The sequence below is a fragment of the Chelonoidis abingdonii genome, chromosome 5 (genome assembly GCF_003597395.2).
Source record: "Chelonoidis abingdonii isolate Lonesome George chromosome 5, CheloAbing_2.0, whole genome shotgun sequence".
NCBI lineage: Eukaryota > Metazoa > Chordata > Testudines > Testudinidae > Chelonoidis > Chelonoidis abingdonii.
The window spans coordinates 11,525,176-11,551,332 of NC_133773.1; the positions used below are offsets into that span (position 1 = coordinate 11,525,176).

At 41.4% G+C, this 26,157-nt stretch overlaps 1 protein-coding gene across 1 annotated transcript in view; it reads right to left on the reverse strand.

Annotated features, from left to right (window-relative positions):
* The window catches only part of USO1 (USO1 vesicle transport factor), a 64,284-nt gene extending 38,945 nt beyond the window's left edge, over window positions 1-25,339 (reverse strand). Inside the window, 9 exon segments of the mRNA XM_075066067.1 lie at window positions 854-1,032; window positions 3,635-3,755; window positions 4,383-4,438; window positions 4,550-4,652; window positions 5,362-5,462; window positions 14,970-15,049; window positions 20,180-20,244; window positions 20,384-20,470; window positions 25,298-25,339. Coding sequence (XP_074922168.1) covers window positions 854-1,032; window positions 3,635-3,755; window positions 4,383-4,438; window positions 4,550-4,652; window positions 5,362-5,462; window positions 14,970-15,049; window positions 20,180-20,244; window positions 20,384-20,470; window positions 25,298-25,324 — 819 coding nt within the window. The 5' untranslated portion in view covers window positions 25,325-25,339.
* Window positions 25,340-26,157: the final 818 nt, after the last annotated feature.

Below are 26,157 nucleotides of genomic sequence, written 5' to 3' on the forward strand. Positions count from 1 at the left end.
ACTTACATTCTTTGAACCAGGAGTTTATTTGTAAAGTAATGGTAATGCTTCCAAACTCTACAGACAAAATGTAACTCTGCCCATTTTGAGATGCTGCTTGCAGCAGACAGTGTAAAATGTTTCAATTATGATCACATATAATCTGCTGAGATAAGTGACCGTGGACATCCTCTGCTGACCATGGGGGTAGATTTAAGATTAAAACACCAAATCTTAAATTAGGAAATGTCCATACAGAGTAATTAATCACGCAACTTTGAAGTATGCTTAACGCAGTTTTATGCATATAGGTCATATGAAAGGCAGAATGAATACAGCCTGAACTCAGAGCTGAGCGATTGTATAGCATCTTGTGAGCTTTTGATAACACAAGATCAAAACTCTCTTCTGTGATTTTAGAAAAAGAGAAAAACTCCAAGAACTTGAAAAAAGAGAAACACTCTTGCGTGACTCTCTCATCAACTCCCACCTGAAAAAGAAGATTACTGTTAACTGAATTATTAAAAATACTTGGACATTTTCAGTTTACTCTGGGGATTTGACAGAACTCTATGCACAATTTTACTGACTGATCTTACACACTGCAACAGGAGAGAGAAAGAGAAGGAAAGTTATCAAACCATAAAAGTTGTCAGGAATGCTCTGAGTATGCTACCTGAAGATACGTTTATTCTGGGGTTTGGGTTTTTTTCAACTGACTAGATTTAGTCTCTGGCTTCAGACACTTTCCAAAGGGAAAAAAAACTGCAAACAAACAGCTGGCCACAAAAGCAGAAAAATAAAGATTTAGAAAGCAGAAGGAAGTACGCAAATTCTTAGCATTGTTCCATCAGTAAATTGCAAGTTGTTTTACCTGCAACATTAGATGAAGATTAGTAACTTTCTGTGCCGACCAACCAGAGTTGTCATCTCCAACTTCAAACCAAGGTTTCATACGCTGAATGTATGAACCTTCTTTAAAGAAATTCTGATTGGAATTATTGTTCTTTAACAAATTTTGTAACAGGAGAAGACAGTCTTCCACTACAATTCCTGGAAAGACAAGAGGTAAGGCATGGATTAACTGAGAAAGTGAAAGATATTCCATCTCCAGAGGTCTAACACCTTTCAGGTATAGCAGAACAGAATGATACTTTCTGTCAATCCTTAGAAGCCCAATATTCTAATGGGGACAAATTATGGTTCTTCCATAACTCTCAAATGAAACTTATTTGTTTAGAGAATGTGCACTGCACATAATACAAAGGTTTCTTGTGGCAATGAAAATTCAGTCTTTTGGGGGCTTTTTTAATGGCTTGAAGTAAGTATGTCTCTCTATTCCAGGAACAGGCTTCATCAGTCTCCTTTTCTACTGCAACAGTGAAGAAAAATAAAGACAATCCTAAGTAACACTAGTGTGATGCCAGGGACCCAAGGTAAGGGTTTTACTGTAGTAATTCTTACTGGGTAATCCGTAGATTTATTCAGACTCAAACAACATTCTCTCCTCTCATTCCAAAGTTATTGCTAATTTAAATTTCTAAAAGGGAGAAGAAATTCTTAGATCTAATCAGCGAGATAATCCAATTTAAATTGTGAACTGTACATTATGCACTGCACTGAGGACACTGACAACAAGCAATAATGCCAAAAACCTATGCACAGAGAAAAGGGATGTAACTAAAACAACTTGGCCCAAGAATCTGAATGAGAGGAGCAGACTGACTGGTGACAACACCCTCCTATTTCTGTGCTGGCATCAAACCTGGTCTGCTGATACAGAGGCTTAAAGGTTAATTCCCTCAGCTTGTGAAAACAACAGGCATAGGTGTGTAGCATTAAGGCCTGGAGCAACAGGGAGCAGCTGTTCGACAGCTTTCCCCTGCTAGCCATGCTGTGGACAGTCGTGCTCAGCAATCCAAGCCTGAGGAAGGTCAGAGTGAAGATAAACCTGAAGCAGAGAAATAGGAGGGAAGAGAATGGAGAGTTTAGCGCTTCTGAAAGTAAGTGCCCTCTCTGCAATTTGCTTGTTCACTTTTCCTTTCCTCATACCTTTAGAAATATATCTTATGATATCATGATTTGCTCAACAATATCCTTTGAGTCCAAACATTTTTGACCCTTTTGTCGTAACACTTGCTATCGCTAAGCTGCCTATGAGCAATGGCCTGTCAACTTCCCTCATGCGCAGGTGCTGTTACTGTCTGTTATCCCCTAGGTATTTTAGCATCACACAGCCTCCTTTCATTGACTCCTGCCTATGACAAGAAGTATGAATATGCAGCGTGTTCAGCCTCACGTTTTAAGTTGAAGACACAAGGAAAATGGACAGCACCTCTTATGCCAGCTGTCTGGGATGGTATTTGCCCTTCACCTCCAATGCCACAGACTGTTTAAATCCAGAATGGGCATTTTTAGAATAAGGGCTAGGAGGCAGTACCCTGTTATTCTGTGTATTTACCAGAGGTATGAAGAACGGTGACTTACACTGTGGTAACCATGGTTCTCTGCAGTGCAAGCATGGATCCCACTGTAGGCACGTATGCCCACACATCTTACGTACGCAAGGTCTGATTTTTGTTTAATAGTTGTGTCTCTGGGGGCACACATGCACTCTTTGCCTTTTCATGCTGCCATGTGGGATTGAAAAACATGGAACAGCTGCAACCTCACAATTCAAAGTCTGTGGTAGCTGGAGGACTCAGGAACGTGGTGATGGAGGGTGGGTCGTGAACTATGCAACCACAGCATATTGAAAACCCCCAGCTACTGTAGGGGAAGTGACTGTTCAAGCAGTGTCCCCTCACGCTGGAGAGAAGGAGGAGTTTCAGCTGCATCCGTCAAATAATGATTGTAAAACTGCTTTCCTGAGTATGGCATCCAACCTAGCCACTCAATCCAAGACACTGTACAATAGTGGGTTACACCACATCGCTGCCTCGCAGTTTTCTGAAACTGGCACATTCCCGAAGCAGGCAGAGGAGGTTGCTTGTGCTCCACTAGAGTGAGCTTTCACTTTCAGTGGAAGAGGTACAGCACTGTGTTACTCACTTCAATATTCTCTGTGAAGAGCTCACTGGATTTTTAGAATGTCAACGTGTGACTACCAACATTGGTCCTGTCCATGTAATAAAGGGAAGTCCTGTGTAATTTCCTCTCCCCCAGAGCCAAGTTGGCTTCGGGAAGAAGACAGGCAGGTTAATTGACTAGTTCAGATGACTCTGGGTGACATCTGAGCACCACTGTGTCCCTATGGAGTCTCTTATAAGGAGGTTCAGCCATGAGAAGCTTAGTCACCCTGCTGGCTGTCCATTCTTTTGCACATGCACACTCCCAGTGGGATCCATGCAGACACATTCAAAGAAGAAATTAAGTTTGCAAATCTCTAATGGAAGGCCTCAAATCAGAATCCAAGAAGATCCTACTCTTATTATGATCCTACTTTGTGTACTTGATCCTTTTACCCATCCACATAGCAGTGGTAACACCTGAAAGTCACTGACTGTGACCATCTGCTGTTCACTCTGTTGTTTCTATACTAAACACAAAAAAACTTGAGATTCTACTCGGACTGACACAAGCATTGCAACAGTCCTGGCATTTTATCTCCATCACCACACCTTGTGAGTAAAGCAACATTTAGTTCAGACCATACCTCCATCGCTGTTCCCTTCATCTGTTACAATATCCAGCAGTCTCTCAAAGGCATTTTCAAAGGCAACTATTTTCTGAATGGCAGCGTTGCTTTTTGTCAGCTGCTGCAGTAACAAGACTCCCTTCAGGAAGAAGATAAATATAGTGACTAGACAAAGCTTTACTAGAAGAGGAGCGTTAGCTTTAAAGAAGTGCCCTCCTTGACAGTAATAATACATTAGGAGTGTAAAACCTTGGTGGCAATTACTGGATACAATTGTACATAATGCATGTGGCAACTTGCATCAAACCCCATGTGAAGCAGTGTGTTATGCTTCAAACTTAGCTCTAAATGGGAATGTAAAAAACTGCCAAAAGAAAGCATTAAGACAGGAAGTGGCTATAAAAATCATATACAGAGCAGCACTCCTCAGTAATGGGGGAGGGGTGTTTTGGCCATCTCTAGATATACTGTCTCCCATAGCTACGCTCTTGCATACACTCATGGTGCTTTGTGGTTCTACGAGCTACTGATGCAAATACAATCCAGGACAAAAACTGAATCTGTCTCGGGAACATGCCAACCCATTCCTTCCCACCCACCCTTTCATGTCTCTCCAGAGCACACACGCTCTGGAGCAGCAGGACTAAGGGGAGGTTGAGTGCAGCATTACAGAAACAATGCAATAGAGAGCTTCTAGTTGCGGAGAGGATGAACAACTCTAAACGTATGTACAAGCATGATCACAATCCCTTTGTTCTGTACTTACGTCATTCCGTATCACCTCCCTAGAATCTGCGAGTAAATCCATGAGCCTCGAGACACCTGAAAAAGCAAACAACCACATGATGTGAATTACCATAAGGAGTTTACTATAATCCCATTTTGGAAGTTCCTTCAACAGTAGTTACAACGCTCCGTTAGAAGTGTCCTTACCCATGGGACTGACAAGAATTATCTGCTGCACCTGGGGTCCTTGCTGCTTTAACAATGACGTAAGAAGTTTCACTCCAGGCCAGCGAACCTGGAAGTCAAATTCCTGCGGGGATATAGAAAATGACAGTAAACAATGAATCCAGGAGCATTTCACACTCTTGCAAATGTCCTACACAGTGACTTTAAAAACGGGACAGCTGTATGACTGGGTGCCAAATGGCCCAAATGTAGATGGGCTTTCATCACTGTGAGCAGGGCCCTTTCCCTGCTCTGCTCTGCAACAGCAAATATGCTGTAAAGTCAAATCTCACCCCATGCTGGTTTTTCGCTTTAACAGTAACAAAATTACCACTAGTTTCAGCTCCACCCTTCTCTCCCCAGTGTTCCTCTAACCATTTGTAGTCCTGCTCTGCTTCTAAAAGGCAGCACTTTCACCTATCCTATTGTGAGATGTTGCCTTTTTCATTCTGCAAGAGTGATTTCACGCCCATAGTCACCAAAGTTTTTCCTAAATTGCCTCAAGTTTAATTTGTACTACACCAGAGATACACTACCATGAAGAATCAAACACCCACTTTAACGTTTCTTCAGTATTCAAAGTACACCTCTACCCTGATATAACGCAACCTGATATAACATGAATTCAGATATAAGGTGGTAAAGCAGCGCTCCGGGGGGGGGGGGGGGGCTGCATGCTCCAGTGGATCAAAGCAAGTTCAATATAACACGGTTTCACCTATAACGCAGTAAGATTTTTTGGCTCCCAAGGACACCATTATATCAGGGTAGAGGAGTACCGCACCACTACTCACCTCTAGAAAGGTCAACAGGAGAGTGACATTTTCTTGCTGTTTAATGAACATTTCTGTAAACTGCCTTCCCAGATCATCAACCTGTTTTTGTGAATTTTCTTCTGTAATGTTCAAGAAGAATGTGTTACATGGTGACATTAAAATAACTGTAGAACTTCTTTTAGCAGGTTGAAGTAAACACACAGCCTATATAAGATACTTATGAGTCAAGCTCCAAAGAATCCTTATTGCCATATTAAATAATAAATATATCTTTTTTTCCCCCACAGTAATCATTGCTGGAATCTGTGTGCCACAAACAATATTTACATTGGTTTAAACATGAGAGAAAATCTGAGTGTTTTCTATCCCAAAGTCAGAACAGTAAATGAGGCGCTAATTAATTCTAATAATGGAAAACCATAAATTCACTCAGTAGAAGTCTGATTCAGCTTTCATTTAAGAGGATGGTGTCTTGCTATTGACTTTAATGGGAATCAGATCAGGTCCCAGATAAATACTTCATAAAATCTAGATTATTTTTAACTGCATTGTTTACAAGAAATTCTATTTTCATCAGTCACGTCTGCTCAAAGCCACATTTCTCATCTACAGGACCACACACTCAAAATGCAAGCAAACTCCCAAGTGATCAAACAGCTCTTACAGAGCAGAGAACACCTGCCTTTCCAAATGAAGGGCAGGAAGCAGCCTTGGGGATTTAGTGTTTGCATGCAGTTGAAGTGAAGTGTACAGCTGAACAAGTGTGCCACAAAGATCATTCAATACCTTCTTCAAAGAAAAAGGTAGATTTACAGCTCCCTCCTTCAAGACTTTTAGTTTAGGAGTAAAACTGTCTAAAGTTGCATGTCCAAGTACTTATTTACTCTTGAAAAAGGATTTACTTATTTTTTGGTTCAGTGATGAAAAAAACACTCAGATGCACCAAAAAAAAAGGGACATTCATTTTAAGACGTATTGATGGCAAAATAACCGCTCAGATCTTGATTTGGACTAATTTTATAAAGGCAATTCACCGTCATCCTGTTATCTAGCTTTTGGACTAGAATTATTTAAGTTCTACACAAGTAATTCAGTCTTATAATTGTTATTTAAGATGTTCATGTTGGACAGACTGGAGAAGTAGCAATGATGGCACCAAGAGTGTTGAAACAGCATGCCAGATATCATGAATACTGTTGCACCCTGTGTATATTTTCCCATACTAGGCAACGACAATCATCATTCAAACATGATGGAAAAACAACAATTAAGTTTAGATAAGACTTTGGATAATCAAGGGATATTAAATATAAGAATTGATCACGGAGCGATGTGAGTCTGTGGTACAACCATCTTTCAGTTAACGGAGGTTGTATTTAGTTAGATTCTGATATGGTCTCTGATTAGCCTTTCGGTTGCAGATCGCTGGTTCAATCCAATTCCAGTCAGTAGCAGCAGAAATTCGTTACTGTACAGTACTGTTTGATGACGTAAGAGAAATGACTGTCTCCATCCAATCTATGGACAGGGGCCTGCCTCACAGAAACCCGTCAAAATAAACTTCCTTGTTGCTCGCCTAAGATTCAGAAGAACTGAATGTGCATGAACTAAACTTGTCCCAGTTACAATTGCTTCCTGCATGTGAAGCACAATGGGGGAATCTGGCAATGGTAATATGCACCATATTTTTCAACCTTGTATAATTACCAAATGAGAAAGCTAACTATTCAAAGACATTAGATCTCTTGATAATCTATTGAGTTAAACTGGAGTCAGCTAATCCTTGACATGCTATTACAAAAACAATCCTGCCAAATGTATGCTAACTCTCATGATACTCCCTCCTTCCTGCTCTGTGTAATGGTTCCACATGCACTATGCAGGTCATATCACATTCACCGTGAGGAAAGCCCCACCGCAGACAGTGCAGGGAGGGCCGTGCTATAGATGCAACATGTAGTTTTACAAAATTTCGCTGTTACCTCCTGAGCTGCATCCAATCTCTGTGGATTGGATGCTCTATGGCAGATGCACTAAGACAGTGGATATGTAGGCATTACAATAAGTAGAAGCTGGAAAGTCAGGGCCTAATCTGGCAAAATGTTATGACAGTACCCCTCTTACTTTTTGGGAGCATTCAGTGCACTACTCATTGAATGCTGAACTCTCTGAAGGTCACCTTCAGAAACAAGACCTGTATTTTTCTATAACAAGAGTATGTTAATGAAACAGCCAGCAATTAGCAGTATCTAATCTAGGAATACCAGTGATCCTCCCTTTATTAGATTTTAGAAGAAAGGGCTGTTTTGTACCTGCAGCAGAGAATCCTGTGGCACCTTATAGACTAACAGACGTTTTGGAGCATGAGCTTTCGTGGGTGAATATTCATAATCATATCCAAAACGTCTGTTAGTCTATAAGGTGCCACAGGATTCTCTGCCGCTTTTACAGATTCAGACTAATACGGCTACCCCTCTGATACTTGTTTTGTACCTGATGCTGAAAGAATATATTCTGCACGTACTCATTGATAGGCAACTCTGGGCTAATTACAATATCACAGACTCTTAAAAATATATTGAATGAAAGTGTAGTTTTCTAAGTTGCATTCACTCTACTTGTTCCCAAAAAAAGTACAATGGGAAGAGAGTTGCCGGGGAGAAATCATTGTGTGAGTCTTCTTCCATCCTGCAAGAAAAACTTAACACTTCTCCAAGCCGGATATAGTAACTGAATTTGACTCAAAGTTACATAATATGATCTACTAAGAAACCCATTCCAATAACTGAAAAGAACGTCTCACCTCCTGTGTGCATATCTAACGCAGTAATTGGAAAAGTTATCTTTGGCGTTAATAGTTGCTAGACTGCATCATCCACATAAAAACCCAAGAAATAAGCAGTTAAGTGTTTCACTGCAATGATCAATTTCCCATCTAGCTTCAGCTACCTCCCTTCCCACAGGCTATGCCTGGCCACCTTTATCCTGAACAATTAACAGGAACCCTTGAGCTAAGAGCACAGGTGTTGGTTACATGTTTTGGCACTTAACATCCAGCTTGACATAGCTTTCATAAATAGATCAAAAGCAGGTCTCTGTTATTTCATACTGGTATGTAACTGCAGCATGGTGTCAGACTGCTAATGGTGATGGCAGAGTGACTTACATTCTCCTAAACATTTCTAACAGACATGTGAATGGGTGATTCAGGTTAGTGATCTTTCCATGCTTAGGTACGTGTAAGTTACAGAACTGAAGTCTGCACATTGTGGGAATGCATTGGTTTATTCTGTTTATGGTAAGAGTTAAGACTTATTTTTCCATTATGTCCCAAGTGGCGGATGAGGCTGAGAAACAGAACAGCTGAGTGGAGGGTAGATAAGGTGATGACTACCTTAGTCGGTCATTTCATTACTTTTTACAGCATCTGGTAGTGAACAATGCATTCTAACAACATTAACAGAGTCTCAGCTAGAAATTCCCTCATGTAGTCACAGCAGATCAACCCTCAGCTTCTCACCTTCATAGCTATCAAAGCTGCCTAGCTATTATCCCCTTTACGTCACCAGACATCCACTGTCTCCCTTTCACCCACACTTCCCCATCTACCACCAGCCCCACAGAGATCTTCCTATTCATAGAGCTCTGTTCCCCAATACCAACTCTCCTCCTACACCTTACATCTATCCTCCAGTGTACAGTTCCCGCTCCCCCACTCCCTACCAACCCCCTTACCCATGACATGCTTCCTCCAGCTCCCTCCCACATCTCTATTTTAAACACCAATATATATCAACGCTAAGAGCACAATGCGATAGAACCGGCTGCATTTTAAGGTGCAGGTGAAGGAAATGCGAGAAAGTAGGGGCATGGGGTTGATGAAGGGGAATTCAGGCTGTGCATGAGGTGGATGAAGGAGACACTCCATTTAGAGAAGTGGCACTCTGGTGAACAGGTGATTCAGAGCAAAGCCCCTTTACCCTCTCCCAGGCTTTTAGTGTAAACCCAGTCTCCCACCCATCCCCACATTCCTACATCCTCTTTGGTTTCCCATGAAGCTGACTCATGGTTCATCAAGTAACCAAGGGACGAGCTAGCAGATGGGTGATCAGGTATGGAGGCTGGGGTGGGAGGAAAAACAGCAACATTTTTGTTGGGCAGTTTGGGATGTAAGCAGAAGACCTGTGGCCGAGGAAGGAGCAAAAGAAGGGTGAGTGGAGAAAGAGCCTAGTGTCCACCTGAAGGGCTCATCTGCTCAATGAAACCGCAACCTTAGGGAACCTTTCAAGCACCAATCTCAGCGCTGCCAAAAGGCACTAACCACATGCCTCCTCTCCTGGATACAAGCCTCTGTCCTTCCCTACTCATCTGAAGCTTGTTGCTAAAATGCTCTTCCCTTAAAGCCTCACTCAGCCTGTTATGCTCTCCAAAGCCACACCTATTCTCTGTGCTTCCCATTCCCATATGACCTCAGAGCTACATCTCCCCTGATAGCACCCCCGCATGCTCCCAGCTGCCTGACCTACTCCCCAAGGGACTCTGCAGAGCACAACTAGTGCCTCAACAGGACTGCTCTCGTTAACAGAAGCAGCTAACACACAGTAGTTCTGTCACCACCTAACCTTTGCATAACTCAGCTGTTATCCTGAATATGAAGAAATTTGTGTTAAAATTAAACATGTCAAAAGCGGCCAAGAAGTTATCAATTAGCTCAAGAAGAGTTTGTAGATTATTGGTATTAAAACTAGAGGAACTCAAAGTAACGTGCAGAACACAGGGCAATATTGTGAAAGAAGCAGCTTTATATGCTTCATCTGCAAACATTAAACATTTTATGAAGCATTACACAAAACACCCTCTACAGAGCTACTGAATTCTTCGGCCAAATTTGGCCTATCAGTTGAGGTCAATTATTTGCAAAACGCAAGTATTTTATTTCTGCTTTAATTGCAAGTCTCCATACAGACTTAACTATGGAGTTGGTACTGCTGCCTCCATAATTTAGAGACCTGTAACATGGTGACAAACTGCCCACAACCTTGAGTTTTAGCACACAGTCTGGACTGTGGGAGAACAAGGAAAGATGTTTACCTTTGATCTCTTCCTCAAAGGGTACAAAAGCCAGCATTTGTTCAACCACTGAAGTGCCCTTTAGAGTCTAACTTTTCATTTGCTAGGTTTTTCCATTATTAATTGTTGGTAACAGAAATGACCAATTTAAATTTTTTTCCTAGGTTGCCAGTCATCATTACTCAAATATATACACAAGTTAAATGCATTTCTTCCAGTTAAGCAGTCATTTTGGTGCCACTGATTTGGAAAAAGTAGGGTCATCTAAGGTTAACTGTTCTATTTGAGACTTTAGTCTAGGAAGTTGTCAACTCTTCTCTTCCCTTCTGATAACCATGAAAAATTATGTGTGTACACGACTTTACAAAAACCTGGAAAACAGATTTTATAGCTGAACCCAGGCGAACCTGACACAATATTCTCATAGACCACAAGGAGCCAGACTTTACAACTTGAAGTTCACCTACAGCTTTCAGAAAAAAACCGAGTTCAGTTACCAGTAGACTCACATTAACACATGCCCTTGTTCTTCCATTAAGTTCTAGCGTCTTAATGCTCAAGAGAGTTCTGGAAGGCAAATCCAACATCCATTTCCTTTTATCAGTGTGCTGAGGGGTCTATTTACTCCAATAGTTTTGTTCCCATTCAATATGTCCTAGACCAGTGGTTCTCAAACTTCTGTACTGGTGACCCCTTTCACATAGCAAGCCTCTGAGTCCGATACCCCCCCTTATAAATTAAAACCACTTTTTAATATATTTAACATCATTATAAACGGTGGAGACAAAGCGGGGCTTGAGGTGGAGGCTGACAGCTCGTGACCCCCCATGTAATAACCTTGCGACCCCCTGAGGAGTCCCAACCCCCAGTTTGAAAACCTCTGTCCTAGACTTTCATATGCAAGGGCCAAACTAAATATAAGTCACTAGAAAAATCATAAGACCATTTAAGGAAATATGGAAAAGGAAAACTAGAAAAATTAAACTGAAAGTTAGAATGGAAGAGAAAGCTGAAGAGGGCATGGGGAAAAAGAATAAGGTAACATGTCAAAAGGATACGACTTCAACTTTGATTTTCCACACACTGGTCAATTACATTACTGCAGATGCTCTGTCTAGACTGGCTATCGTTATGTGAAGTCACGCTTAAATTCTGCGAGTGGAGGGGAAGAGGGATCTCTGTTCATGAAGATTAGTTTTAGCTGTTTCAGTAACAAATACCGCTTGTCAAACGACCAGTCTTAGTTGATTTGTTAACACACACTAAATGCATCCCAGAACTGTGAGAGATTAACAGATGGGGAACAAATAAGTGCGTAAGTGGGCAGCTAGATCCATGAAAGGAAAGTAATAATGAAATATTCTTAACGTGTATTACTTAAAAGGGACACTGTGAAGGCTGGAAGGTTCAAAGCTTGACTTTTGTTCTGTGTGACAGTTTCTCTTAAATCCTTCAATCCTTCTTCTAGACACCAGAACGCTATGCATCCATACTTGGTCTCCAAAATCTTGTGCTGAGCCCTGGTATCCACTTTCATTAAATAGTTAACCGAGAAGTATTTAGACTGTTGGAATGCCAATAAGCCCATTTAGAATCATGGGACAGAATAACATGCCCACAAACTGATAAGTGCCTGAGCATAATGGGAAACACACACATTTCAGGTACAAAAACAAACTTAAGAAATCTGAGAGAAGAAAGATTATGAAAAATTTTTAGTAAGAATTATAAAAATGTCTTACAGTGTCCTTTTTAACAGTGAAGAGAGCGTGAAGGTGAAAAATAACGTGATTAGCAACTATGACTAATAAAAGCAGCATGCTATATAAATTGAGGTTTTTACCTTCCAAATCGTCTGTAAAAGTAGACAAAAGAGGGGAAAAAAAGAAGAGAGGTTCACATGTAAAACAGCTTTCCATGTAGTACAGCAGAACTAATAATGGATTTCAAAGGCAGCCATCTTGGAATTCTGCCACCACTATTACTTTAGTTGTCATGGAAGTGGAAGAACAAGACAACCCTATACTCCTGCAGTACTTCAGATCACACACGTGATACTAGGCCAGTAGTTCTTTGTTTTTAATGGCCGTTTGAGCACAATGTTCTTATGTCAGAGCCTCCCTTCTTACGGGGGTATTCTACCAAGGCCATTGCCAAAAAACTCCATGCACTCGTGCTGCCTATTTATTCAGTAACTCCAAAATTGCAGCAGTAGATTTTACTAGAGGTGCCTGTGCCTTCGATAAAGGAGACTGCACAAGAAGAGGCAACTGAATGAACTTGCAGGAATAGGAATAAGAAAAAGAGGGAACAATAAGGTAGGAATTTGAAGATTTCCATACATCGTATTAGTTTCTTTTGAGCATTTCAGGCTGCAAGTCTCATTCAGCAATGCAAGGGAAGGCACAATTCTAGAAAAGTGCTCAAGCACATTTCCATTTCTGCCCATACCTTGACATTACATTAAGTTATATGTACTGGTCAATCTACATACCTTCCATCAAGACCTCCCTTCTGGTCTCCATTGCTCAAACTTTTGGAGAACTTGTGTACGGAATTGTTCCACCCCAAAACCCACCGTTGTTGGCAGCATCAGCTTTTCAAGTACAAAACTGAAAAAAATCCAGCAGCACAGTAGCAGTGCTACACAGAATTGAAATCAACAACCAGGTTGTGAGTGTCCTCACAACCAGGTTGTGAGTTACTTGCAATGCTCTTGAGCTGTATGATGGATGCAATATATGATGATCCCATGGATATTTAGCATGCCATGAATTTTGGAAAATGCATTTATATCTAAGTTTCTCATTTTCCTAAGTCTATTCTGTTGCACATGTTTTGCCCATGCGCTGACCCAGCCTTCAGACCTTCTTTTGTTGATTCGGAGTGATGTGTTTTCTTTAAAATCCCCAAAAGTCAATAAAGTGGTTTGATGTGCTTGACACTTTAATTTTTAAAACTAACAGTGAGTATGTATGTGGGTCTATTGGTTAGATTGTTTAAACTAATAAACTAGGACTGGTTTTCTAATGAAAGCAGAAGCACCTACCCGTGCAATTGCAAAAGGCTGTAACAAAAAGGAGAAATGCAATCTCTTGGAAAAGTCAATTCAAGTTGTGTTTTGCAGCAGCAAAATTGTAGTATGTTTTAATATGTAGCCCACTCTGGCTTTATTTGTTAAATTAAATGGCTGCCTGTTTTTCTGGTGGAGGTAGCTGTCTATGAATTACTTGACTGAAGCCAGGAAGTCCAGACCCAATCACTTCATTCCTCAGTTGCCACAAACCGGTTATTAGAGCACTAGAGAAGTCTTACTGACTGATGCTCACCCTCAGGCATGCGGAGAAGTGCAGGCATTATGTGCATGGCCAATATGAGCCAGGCCTGTCTCCCTCCTGTCTGACTGCTCATTGCTATTGTGCCAAATGCCCTTTATTCTGCCCAACAACCTGAAAAACTTTAGATCTTCACTTGACGGGATAGCTGTTTTACCCCATTCTAAGTAGCAGGGATTTCCCCAGTTGTTACTGGTTAATAGTAAAAGAGAGCAAATTCCAATACACAGTCTTTTTAAAGGTGAAATACACTTTCCCCCAAATCCTAATTATGATCCACAGTAAATTCTTGTTAAAGATTTTATGTTTATATTAGGCTATTTAAGAAACATTTTTAGCAGTAATCATTCTGCAAGACTGTCAACTTTATCTACAGCTCAAGAAAAGGCCTTCAAAGGCCTCCAACGATGAACCAAATAGTCTCGTTCTAAATGTGCCTAGGTGTGGTTTTATCATTTAACACGCAACTGGGAACCCTCATCATAATGCCTATTCCTCCTATTTGATCCGTTTGTTACCATTTTCTTCTTATAAGCTGTTATGACAATGAGCAGCTAAAAATATTAAGTTTCAAGACCAAATGTATTATGTCTCGGATCCGATATGGAAATACTGGGGTGGGAGGGGAAGAGGAGCTTGTTGGGTTGCATTATTAATTATTATTATTATTTCCATCCTAAATTGAGAGTCATTGCATGGCTGGCAATCAAAATATTTTCACACTCGTGCACAGACACCTTTAGCTTTTAAGGAATCCATGTTTTCTAAGAAACAGTCATTGATAAGTGAGCAAAAAAGAAGCCTATCATTTGATCAGGGCCACTCATCTCAGTTTTAGCTTTAATTACCAGACATTGACTAATCTGCAAACACAACTTAAGTCTAATGTCAGATAATCCTTCTGTGGAACATTGTTGTATTTAGTATGAAACTACAGACAAAATCCCCACTGAAACACACTTATTCCAAATATTACTTACAGAAAGAAATGGGTTAAAGGATTTCATATTACGGCAATGCAAGTTACTGTTGATCAATATTCTTTGCATTCAGACAAATGATTGTAGTGGTACTATCTTAAGAAAGGACCCATTAAAGGAACAGTGTTTAGTAAATTGCATACCATTACATTTTTATCATTTGAACATAAATTACAGAGTAAACACAAAAGTTGCATTTAACTTCAGGGGGTGACCACAATTGTTACTACTGCAGGCTTACCTTGTTCTTCCTCTTCTAGATCATTCGATACTACATTGAAGAGAGTGTCCAAAGCATAGCCAATTATTTCAGAATCTGAACTGTGAACAGAAGTAACACTTTTCTTTAATGACTTATTTCCGCTTTATATTTCTTTTATAGTGCAGACACATTAGCAAACAACTGTAGTAAATGGAAAGGCTATGTTGTCACGGGATATTTTTTTTACATTGGAACACTTTGCAGATGTGAAACTGAGTAATCACTGTAGATTTCAAAATCTTCTTCCCTACTTTCATTCCCCTTGGGCGTAATCACTTCAGAAATTAAGAGCCAGTACAAAAATGCTCAGCAACGTAACTACCACCATGCCTTTCATTTCAGAAGCCATTCCATCTCTTCTGAGTATCTCCAAAAATTTCATTTCAAGATCACCTATACAAGTTGATCAGCATGAACAATCATTTGTTTGCTCTCTTTTCAAGTTTAGTTTGATGCAGTGATGTTTGCTAATCACTGCAGTTGCACTGAACCTAGATCACGTATCTAGATTAATTCCTTTAGCACATCCATTAACAAAGAAATCTCTTAAGAAACCAAGGTATTTCATGGAAATTTCAAGATCTTAAGAGTTTTGCACTTGAAGAGTTTGTACTTAATGCTGTAAACAAATTTAGATTTAAAATAAAGGGATATCTTTCCAAGGCTGTAGATAATACAACACAAAATTCCAGAAGCAGAAGTAATTTCACCAGGAACTTCACTAGCCAGACAGCTGGACTCTTTCTCCCACTTCCAAGTTGTGAAATGCTAACCCTCAGCCCTCTCCAAAACCCCATCAAACATCTGTCACTTTTGCAATGTGCCTTGAAAGGCACCAAGTTCAGGTTATTTCAGACCTAAGTGGGGAGCAGTAGGCAACCAGTACAGATCCCAGAGCAATGGTGTCACATACTACCAACAAGATGCCCTTCTCAATAAGCTTCAGTCTCTGAATGGTTTTATTAAGGAGTAGACCAATGTAGGGAGCATTACAATAGTCTAATATTGAGGAAATAAAATCAGGGTTAACAGTAGCCAGGGACACATAAGAAAGGAAAGGCAGCAACCTCCTAACCAGACGCAGCTGGTAAAAAGATCACTGAGTTACTGCTGTAATGGAATTGCCAACAGTAGCTACAGAGTTTTAAATAACCCCTCTATCTACGGATCAAGTAATGAATGGAGGACATGCTCTCCAGTTGTGTCCCCCAACCCACCCTCACCGCCTCAGTTTTATCTAGATTAATCCTCATCAGCTCGCTTTCATCCATGCCATAATCTCAACTAGACATTGACTGAAGTGTTGAACTGCACTGTCCAAGTCAAATGAAATAGGCATACAATTGGGTGTCAGCAGCTTACTGACAACACTGCATTTCCATGCTCTTCACTAACCCTTAAATGCACCCCTTCCATAAATTGGAGAAAAGGGGTGACTGCATGACACTCCATAGTACCCCACACTTCAGAGTTCTTCAGGGAGAGGAGCAAATTTAAATTATCCACTTAAGTAAAACTAAAGGAACTTTAAAAATCAAGTTAACTTTTCACCATTTATGGTTTACATTCTGTACTGTGTTCAGCTTCCAGGGTAAAAACAGTGTAGCCAATTCAGTTTTATTTGCAACCAGTAGCCAATCAGTTTCACTTTTGGATTCTCAGATATGAACACTCACATGTGGATTGCAAAACAAAAGAACTTTATACCAACCGAACGCTATTGCCATTTAAGTTAAAATGGAAACACACTGATTTTGTTTTTTGTAAAAGCCTGGTTTTACAGATCATAAAGTGCTGACCTTACAGTGTTGCTGAGCTTTAGGACAACAGAACTTTTGATCATATGTAGCCACAGCATTAGCTCAAGAAAGCAATTTTCTGTAGAACAAAATTAAGTGTTTGTTATTACAATCAGTCAGGGAATTGAGCATGCACAAAAGCCACAGAAAGTAACATGCTGAATCTATGGCTTTGTCTACACTAGCACTTTTGTCGAAAAATCTTTTGTTGGTAAAGGGTGTGAAAAAACCACACTCCTGACCGACATAAGTTTCACTGACAGAAGCGCTGGTGTGGGAGCGGTTTAATTACGCCAGCAGGAGAGCTCTCTCCTGCCAGCAAAGAGCGGCTATGTGGGAGACCCTATAATGAGCGGTATAGCTGTGCCATGTAAGGTCTGTAGTTTAGACATAGTCTATAAAGAGACCATGGGAGGAGTGGAACAATACATTTACTTGAAACACAGAAGAGGAACATTTCTGGGCTGGGATAAAGATGCCTAGAAGCTGGAAGAAGCAACTCAGATCAGAGAAGATGAAGATCGTACTTGGACAGGAGAAGTGCAGAAGAAATGCAACTCATCCAGTAACACACGACAATACAAACCAAGATGACATTTTTCTACTAGGATCAACATATGAAGCTACATACGCCACTCACATGGCTTTATTCCCACCTAGACAGTGCAAAGTGTCAAAGTGTGCTCAAGTGGAAAGATGCCTATGTACTACAAATGATCACCTAGTTTACAAATCACTTAAATAAAGAGTAGCATACTGGAAGTTTAAATTTTCTCTCTTTTTGCTATCTATCTGACTGGCAGGAGACGTATTTCTCAGCATGCAGAGGTAATATCAACATGCTATTCTGTTAAGTTACATCACAAAGACTTTGTCAACAAAAGTGACTTTCACATTAGACCAGTGGCTCTCAACCTATTTATCACTGCGGGTCATGTATGAGGCCCATAATGTTTTATGTGGGCCGCATCCAATACTAGCTGTATGTCCCTGAGGACGTCACATAGGCTGCAGTTGTGTGCTGATTGGGCCGCAGGTTGAGAAGCACTGAACTGGACATTAATAATGAGCTCACAATTTCAGAAGTTAGCACTGGAGGCTAATCATTCCTGTCAAATTAAAGTTGCTTCAATTGCTTTTAAGCAGTTCTAAGACCTCCCAAAAGGAAAACAGAAAGCAACTTAAATAATCCTAGAGATGGTAGAAATTGTTGTGGACATTCCCACGTGCAGGTTCATTAAAATAATTTAGCAAAAGACACCTTTCCCAAAACAAAGCACAGATTTAGAACTATGAACCTTTACCTTTCTGTCACTAACCTCTTATTTTCAGTTTTATAGGGAGAAATTTACTCACAACTGGCTACCCTCTCCTCCAGCCAGAGGCTTCCCTAATCTTCACTGAACCTTTCTTGTTGCTTGCCCCTCCCACACCATCCCTTCCAAGCACGAGCCAATCTTGTAGCATTTTTTATTCCCCGAGGCCTAGGATCCAAGGCCCTTCGCTAAAAGCCAGCAGGTTATTCCCCATTTTGCTACTCTGTCCTACTCCAAACAAATCACATTCCTGCCTGACAAGGTGCTTGTGTCCCCATGCTTATGTTAAGTCACAGAGAGAGTTACTACCAAGGAACAGCCCAAGACAAGTCTAGATCAGTGTGATGGTGCAAGACAAGTGACAAGCACTATGTCTGCATAACTCCAACTTCCAGCAACCCGAGCAGCAAAGGAGAGTTAGTTTTCAAAGCTGAGTCCCATATCTGTAAACCAACCTAAGGATTAATCTAAGTGCAACACTTCACATAATCTCTATTTTCCTCTGTATACAACTGTCTCGACTCAGAGCTAGCTGCTGGGACTTTGGGCTGCAGTAACTTGCGTACCAACCGTTTCTACCCTACAGGTCAGACAATATTCAGATACCTGTGGCGGTTGTTCTTCCCCTCCGAGAACTTGTGATCTGTGGATTTCAGTGAGCAGGGGAGCCTTCTTAAAACAAGCCTATTTCAGGATTTACCTGCCTCTGGTACCTCGTGCCTTTCCATTGTTTTCCTCTTCTATTTGGGTAGCAGAGAGCAGCAGGGGAAGTGTACGTGGGCAACACAGCAGATGTGAATTAAGAGAACTGAGCCCCCCAAAGTGAATACCCCACTTCCAGACTGAGTAGCAGTCACAAGCAAGCCCTCTGCTCCTACTGTCTGTCTGTCCTTTGGTCACATGGAGGGTTCCAAGGGGAGAAATGCCTGCTTGTTTCCAGTTTCTGGTATTTCTCTGCAGCCATACCAAAAGGGCCAGGAGGATCTCTAGCTCACCACTGCTTGTTTTCTAGCCCTGTACAATACATTTCCGAGGGGAAGCCACTAACCCTTGGTGCCAATATCTCGATTCATGAGATTATTGACCTGCCCTGGCATTCGATACCCTCTTTTTCTTGGTTCTGATGTAAGAAAATGCTCTCCTGTCTACCACCCTCCTTACTTCCACGTGGGAATCTAAGGTCCTTGTGTGGGCAACGTACAAGCTGGACACCCTTGTGATTATTTCTTACCCTAGCTCTGTGTGGAGATGGAGGTGGGTAGAAGACTACATGATTATATGCTTCCAAAGTGGAAGGGAAAGAGCAGCATATGATGGTGATGCCACGGCAGTGGATGAAAATACAAAGAGGAAGTTATTCCACACAGTGCTGCCAAATGCTGTAAGTAGATCAACTGGTGAGGCAGCTGTATGTAAAAAAATCTATGTTTTTCCTTCTGACACATGAACAATTTCAGATGAATATCATTTTTCCCTTAACAGCAGCACTTTCAACACCAATAAGCTGTAGTTATTCCATTACACCAAAGCCTTAACCTGTAGAAATGAACGCTGTTCCATATAAAAAACATTGTACCAACCCCATCAAATTATGTACATCAGTAAATAAGACTGACTGATTCCATATTTAGTCTCCTAATTACAAATTGTTAAAATTATATCTTAACCTCCTTTTGCCCAAACACATTTGTTAATATTTACATACATGATTCTTTAGTCTATTTAATATCATGACTTCTGATTTGTCATTAGTCCAGACATGACAAATTTTACATATTTTAAAATTAGCAAGTTTCTGCTGTATTTACACACTCTTCTGTATCGTCATTACTTTATCGCTATTATAATTTGCCATCCCTAAATTTCCTCATTTCCTACTTCCTTATTTTATGTACATGTTTGTAAGCAGGTCCTGTAAGCAAAATTTAATCTGCCAGGAGAATTACTAATAAAATTTAGCATTCTGCACACATTAATTACAGGTCTGGTTTAGTTTTATTAAATACTATTTCAGGATGTAGTTTGAGAAAAATGCCACTTAAGAGTTCATTTTTAGAAGTCAGAATGTGCTTACCGGTCTGTCTGGAGAACATTGATAAGATGTTCCATAGCCTGGAACCCCACCTCCAAGCGATATTTCTGTCCAGAAAATAAAACATTAAGAGTCTTAAAAATTATATTAGCAATATGGTACAAACTGAAGACAACACTTTTAAATGGAATGCCACAAAAAGCACTGTATACGTTCATGGCACAATAGAAAAAATACAACACACACCTTTGATAATGACTTGAGAGCACGTACAGCATCCCTTCGATCATCCAATAAAGTAGATGAAGCTACACGATCACAGAGTTTCTGAATCTAAAACAAACAACAGATAGGTGCATCAAGAGCGATCCAAGAACAGTAATTCTATAGCAAATTCAGGATCCTCCACAGCCAGCAGCTCAGAAAGCTAGCATGAGACAACAGACTATTTCCCTATTGCTTCTGTTCGGATGGTAAATTAATTCACTGCAGAACAGAACACTCGGAAAACAGAATATAATGATTGAGATATAAAAATCTAGACTGAGACAAGGGTGAACTCAAAGTTCACCAAAGACCAAACTAAGAACCAGTAGAGATTCCTAACAGAACATTTAATCTTAGAAATTCTGCTGAACATGCCGGTTCTTTCTACCCCACTGCACTTTTGAGAGAGAACAGCTTGTTTAATTGAACCTTCACATACAGATGAACAGTAAAATGACTAACTCCCACCCATAGTGATCAGTATTCAACCTTCCCTAAAGCCACACTCTGTACACAGTGAGCTTTCTGATGTTCTGGATCTCAGTGCGCACTCACAGAGGCGTAGCCACAGGTGATCTTTAGTTACAGAATACAGAAAGCTCTCCTTGGACTGTTGGCCTTGTCTGTGCAGTGACTTTTTGCACCAGTGCAGATATAGTGTACAGAGCAAGGATTTTCACTACTGCAATCATATTAGTGTAGGCACACTTGTACAAAAACATGACCAACACGACTCTTGTTGCGAAGTAAAGTTATGCCTACTGTATAAACACACTGGAGAGCTTGATTCTCCTTCAGTCAGACGTCTTGACTCATGCAACTTTAAAGAAAGCCTCTTTGGTTATTTAATTCAAGAAGGAGAAGGACAATGGTAACCTCATCCTTCCCCAGTGACATTGTTGGTACCTTATAGTATCTAAAAACCATCCTCCTTTTCAATCAGACACTACATTACTTATCCCGAAATTAAACCTTTTCCAGTTACATATGAACTAATCCTACCTTTACAGGACTTGTACTCTGAGCATCCCCATGGACTCTAAAGTTACTTGACCAAACTTCTATACAGCTTTAATATATAAAGAACAGGAGTCAGTATGTTAGTGTTGTCTTCATACCGATTCAGAATGCATGTACCTGGCCACGCAGCCACAGAACCCTTGTATGCAGTACTGGCTACAAGAGAGTACACAGGTACTTAATCCTCACACCCCGCATTCTATCCTATAACCACCCTTAATTCCCCCATCTAAACCATCTCTCAGTTCCCCTCTCTCTCTCTCTCCAGGAGGCACAGGATTTAAGCTACACAGAAGAGGAAAGGTCAGCACGGCTTTGTGGAGAACAAGTATTACTCTGATTCGTAAGCTCTTCCTTCTTCTATTTGTTTGCTTCACAAAGCCCCACTTTGACATTCCTCAGTAAGCGGGCTGAGGAACACTCCTAGCTGGATACTGATGGAAGCACTTCTTCCCCAGAATCCAAGTCTCATCTCAGTGCAATATCCAGAGAATAGTAATTCACAAAGGTGCCAATGGAACGCCATACGTTGATTATACAGACAACTGATAAGCACCTGTATGAAATAGATGCCTCTAAAGCAACTCTTGGTTGACCAGGTTGTTACACATATAGGCTATGTCTTCACTACCCACCATATCGGCGGGTAGCAATCGATTTCTCCGGAATCGATATATCACATCTCATCTAGACGCGATATATCGATCCCCGAACAAGCTTCTGTCAACTCCGGATCTCCACCAACGCTAACGGCGGTAGCGGAGTCGACAGGGGGAGCCACGGACGTCAATCCCGCGCCATGAGGACGGTACGTAACTCGATCTAAGATACTTCGACTTCAGCTACGCTATTCACGTAGCTGAAGTTGCGTATCTTAGATCGATTTCCCCCCCTAGCGTAGACCAGCCCTAAGAGACAGACTTTGGCTAGAGGAGGTTGGGTGTGAAGCCCTTTTCACAGTCATGGCAGACCAACATAGGAGCCACGTAAACCTCAAATGCACAAAGGACAACTTTGTAGTTGTTGAAAGCAAACGACATTTAATGTAAAGAACAAGACACCAGATCGAAACTTTTGTGCTGGATGAACCTTTGGAATTTCAACGGAATGTATATAATGAATCTCTAATTTAAGTTGGTAAGGACTCAATATCAGTAAGGGCAGGTCTACACTACAGGGGAAAATCGATCTTAGATACGCAACTTCAGCTACGTGAATAACGTAGCTGAAGTCGAAGTATCTAAGATCGAATTACTCACAGTCCTCACGGCGCAGGATCGATGTCCGCGGCTCCCAATGTCGACTCCGCAACTCCGTTCGGGTTGGTGGAGTTCCGGAATCAATAGAAGCGCGTTCGGGGATCGATATATCGCATCCAGATGAGACGCAATATATCGATCCCCGAGCAATCAATTGCTACCCGCCGATACGGCGGGTAGTGAAGACGTAGCCTAAAATTTTAAAAAGGTACTTCTAAACTGTAGGAAAACTGTCCAAACAGGGGCGTCACTATACTTGTTCAAATCCGTGATTAGACAAAGCCTCCCTTTAGTGAGCTTTTCAAACCCTCTTTTCATATCAATGCATCAAAAAAGGTCACAAGTCCAATGGGCTGTTTGGCTGTTTTTTAACCACATCCTACTGAGACTATTAGCTTCTTTACTGTTGAAGTTAGAGGGGAGCTGGGAGTCAGCCTTATAATGAACTCTGGTTACAGCATTAAGTATGGAGCTACCATCTATTCTCCATAGTGGTTCTTGCCACCAAATCATGTATGTCCAATCGTAGTAGCTACAATGGTGGAAATAATTCAATCAGGTTGCCAGGAGGAGTAGTGCTGACAGCAGTGATTGGCCAAAAGGCATGGGTTCCGATTTGGACTGTGCTAGTAACTTGCACACAAAATCCTCTATTGATTCCAGGACAAATGTCTCCATGTACAGAAAAACTGGAATATCCCAGAGCACATACCACATCGTGTACTCGTACCACCTCACTGACTAAATTTTTTTGTCCCAGTTGGGTCCAGCCTCTTTTTGCGTTGTTGCTATCGATTGTAGCACAGCATTCACACAGCCACCATCCATTACGTTTTGTACAACAAGTCTGATTAATTTCTAAGCCAGTTTCAGTTACCAGGCACACCATGGGACAGTGCTCTAAGTCAGTACCATTTACCAAAGTTCCCATACTGTTGGCATAGTACACTCTGATTGGCCAAGCTTGTAATTTTAATTGTAATAAGCTTTGCTTGATGATTTCAATGAATCACATTGGGGTCACCAGTGTTAGATGTTCGGCTGCGTGTGTGTGTTCTCTCTGTGTGCTGCCCCAGCTCTGCGCAGACAGCTGGCACAGCAGACCTTGAGCAAACCACCCAATGATCACAAGATCTGTTAAGATACGAAGGCACCTTGCCAGGTTTATTGTTGACAAAGCATGGTAATAGCACCTGGCAGACTCTATGAGGATGAGGATACTGAGACATATATGTCCATGACAACGGATGCAGCTCAGCGAACGGCAGGACTTTCCATTCCTCCCTCGGCTGGACCAAGACACTCTCTCAGAGATATCTCTTTATACTCTTATACAAATAGGTTATGTACTGCCCCTCTGACATAGTTAGTCACTGCCCCCTGACATAGCTAGTTGTCACCCATCTCCTTACACATGTTGGTTCAATTAAAACATCTCTATTCATCACACTGTAATCCTGACCTTATCTTTCATGAGGGGTCGGTGTGTTCCTGTCATCCTTGGGGAATGTTTTCGTACCATCCTTGATATCGGGATGTTCTGGTACCACTCTTCTAGAATGTGTTTGCATGAGTATCCCGTGCCTAGCGCTTCTTAGGAATGTGTATTTCTGCACTATCGGCCCTGTTCTTGCCAGATACCGTGAACATGCAAACAGGCAGAGCCTGGCATTTGCTCACAGCCTGACTTTTGCTAACTTTGCTTTATATTGGCAAAGCCTGCCCACTACTTTAACTCAGGCCTCATAACAGGTCTTCAATACAAGGGCTTATATCTCAGACTCTCTTCCTACTACAGCAGAAATTTAGAGTTAGGCTTGTTTATAAAATTTGGCTAGATACTGTACCACGTATAAGGCTACGACTGTGTCACAGAGGACACAAAAGTCACGAAATCCGTGACTTCCAGGGACCTCTGTGACTTGAGACCTCAGCACCTGGGAGCTGTAGGGTCTCTCGCCGCACCTGGTAACTGCGGGGGTCCGAGCAACCAACCACAGAGGGAGGCAGGGGTGCCCTGCAGGCAGCTCCCAGCTGGGGAAGAGGCAGGGGCACCCTGGAGCTCAGAGCCACTGTGGGCACCCCACAGCTCAGAGACCCAGGCTTGGAGCTGCCGCGAGCGGTGGGGGACCCTGCACCTCCGAGCCAGGTCCTCCTGAGCGATGTGGGGAGGCTGCAGCTTCCCATTTTGTCATGCATATTTTTAGTAAAAGTCACAGATAAATTCACAGAAGACTGTGACCTTTCTTTATTGCCTGTGACTTTTACTAAAAATACATGTGACAGAATCTTAGCCTTAATCATGTATACTGTAAACATATTGCAAGGAAAAAATGAGCAATTTCTTTAGGTGAAGTATTACTCTGTGAAACCCGCCAGGAAATGACAAGGAGGAGTACAAACACGAGGCACAAAATGGAGCTAAATTTTAAATTATGTAAAGGAAAAACCTCAAAATCACACACTGCAAATAAGTTTTCATATGAAACAGGTATCAGCTATTAGAAGAAGTTATTACTCCCCAAAAATCAACAGCCCCACTGGTATGAAAGTTTGTACAATCTTCATTTTTTCCATATTCTGGTTGTAAAGGAAAGAGCACTGTTTTACTCACCATATAATACAGTACACAGTCTTTCATGCAAGGATCTCAAGTCCCTTTGCAGGCATAAATTAAGCCTTGTCACCCATAGTATATCTTATCTGCTTTTACAGATGGGGATGCAATGGAGAGGGAATCGTACAGCAGGCCAGTGTCATAGCTGGGACAAAAACTCCTGACTTCCTTTCTCTAGCTATTCTCTTCTACTTCATGAAAAAAGTCACTGATTTTAATAAATTTACATAATTTAGCTGTGTTTTGATATACTCCTTAGACCTTAAGCTAAAGAAGTTCTCCCCTGGGTTTATTTTAAATAGAACAGATGACGGTTTGCATGACAAAGTTAGACTTCCCCTAGTACTTTCAACAATGTCATCCCAATCATAAACTAAACCCCTGCCCTCCAGAACAAGGACTGCAACAAATACAGCAAATAAAGTAGGTGATAATGGCATTTTCAAGCCACTAGAGTGATTTTGGCTTGTCTGTGACCATAACTAGCCTGAAGGTGTGGATTGTCCACTCTGTATGTTCCTTTCCGGATAGCGGAGAGCGTCAGAGGGCTTGTCTAAACCACAAAATTAGGTTCACTTAATTTAGATTGACTGACAGCCACCCCAGTAATTCAATAGGCTGTTGATGTCCACTCTACCCTTCTTCTGTCAGTGGAGCACGTCCTCACCAGGAGCGCTTGAACTGACTGAAGTGGGGCATTGTAGGGCACTGACAGCCCCATCCGGCTCACAACTGGATCCCCCATCCGCCTGGGGTGACAGTCCCAGCTGTGAGTCCTGCCCCAGTTCAATTTCACACCACAGAGCCCACCAGTGGTGAAGTTACCAGCTGTGAGCCCTTGCTGCTGACAGAATGAC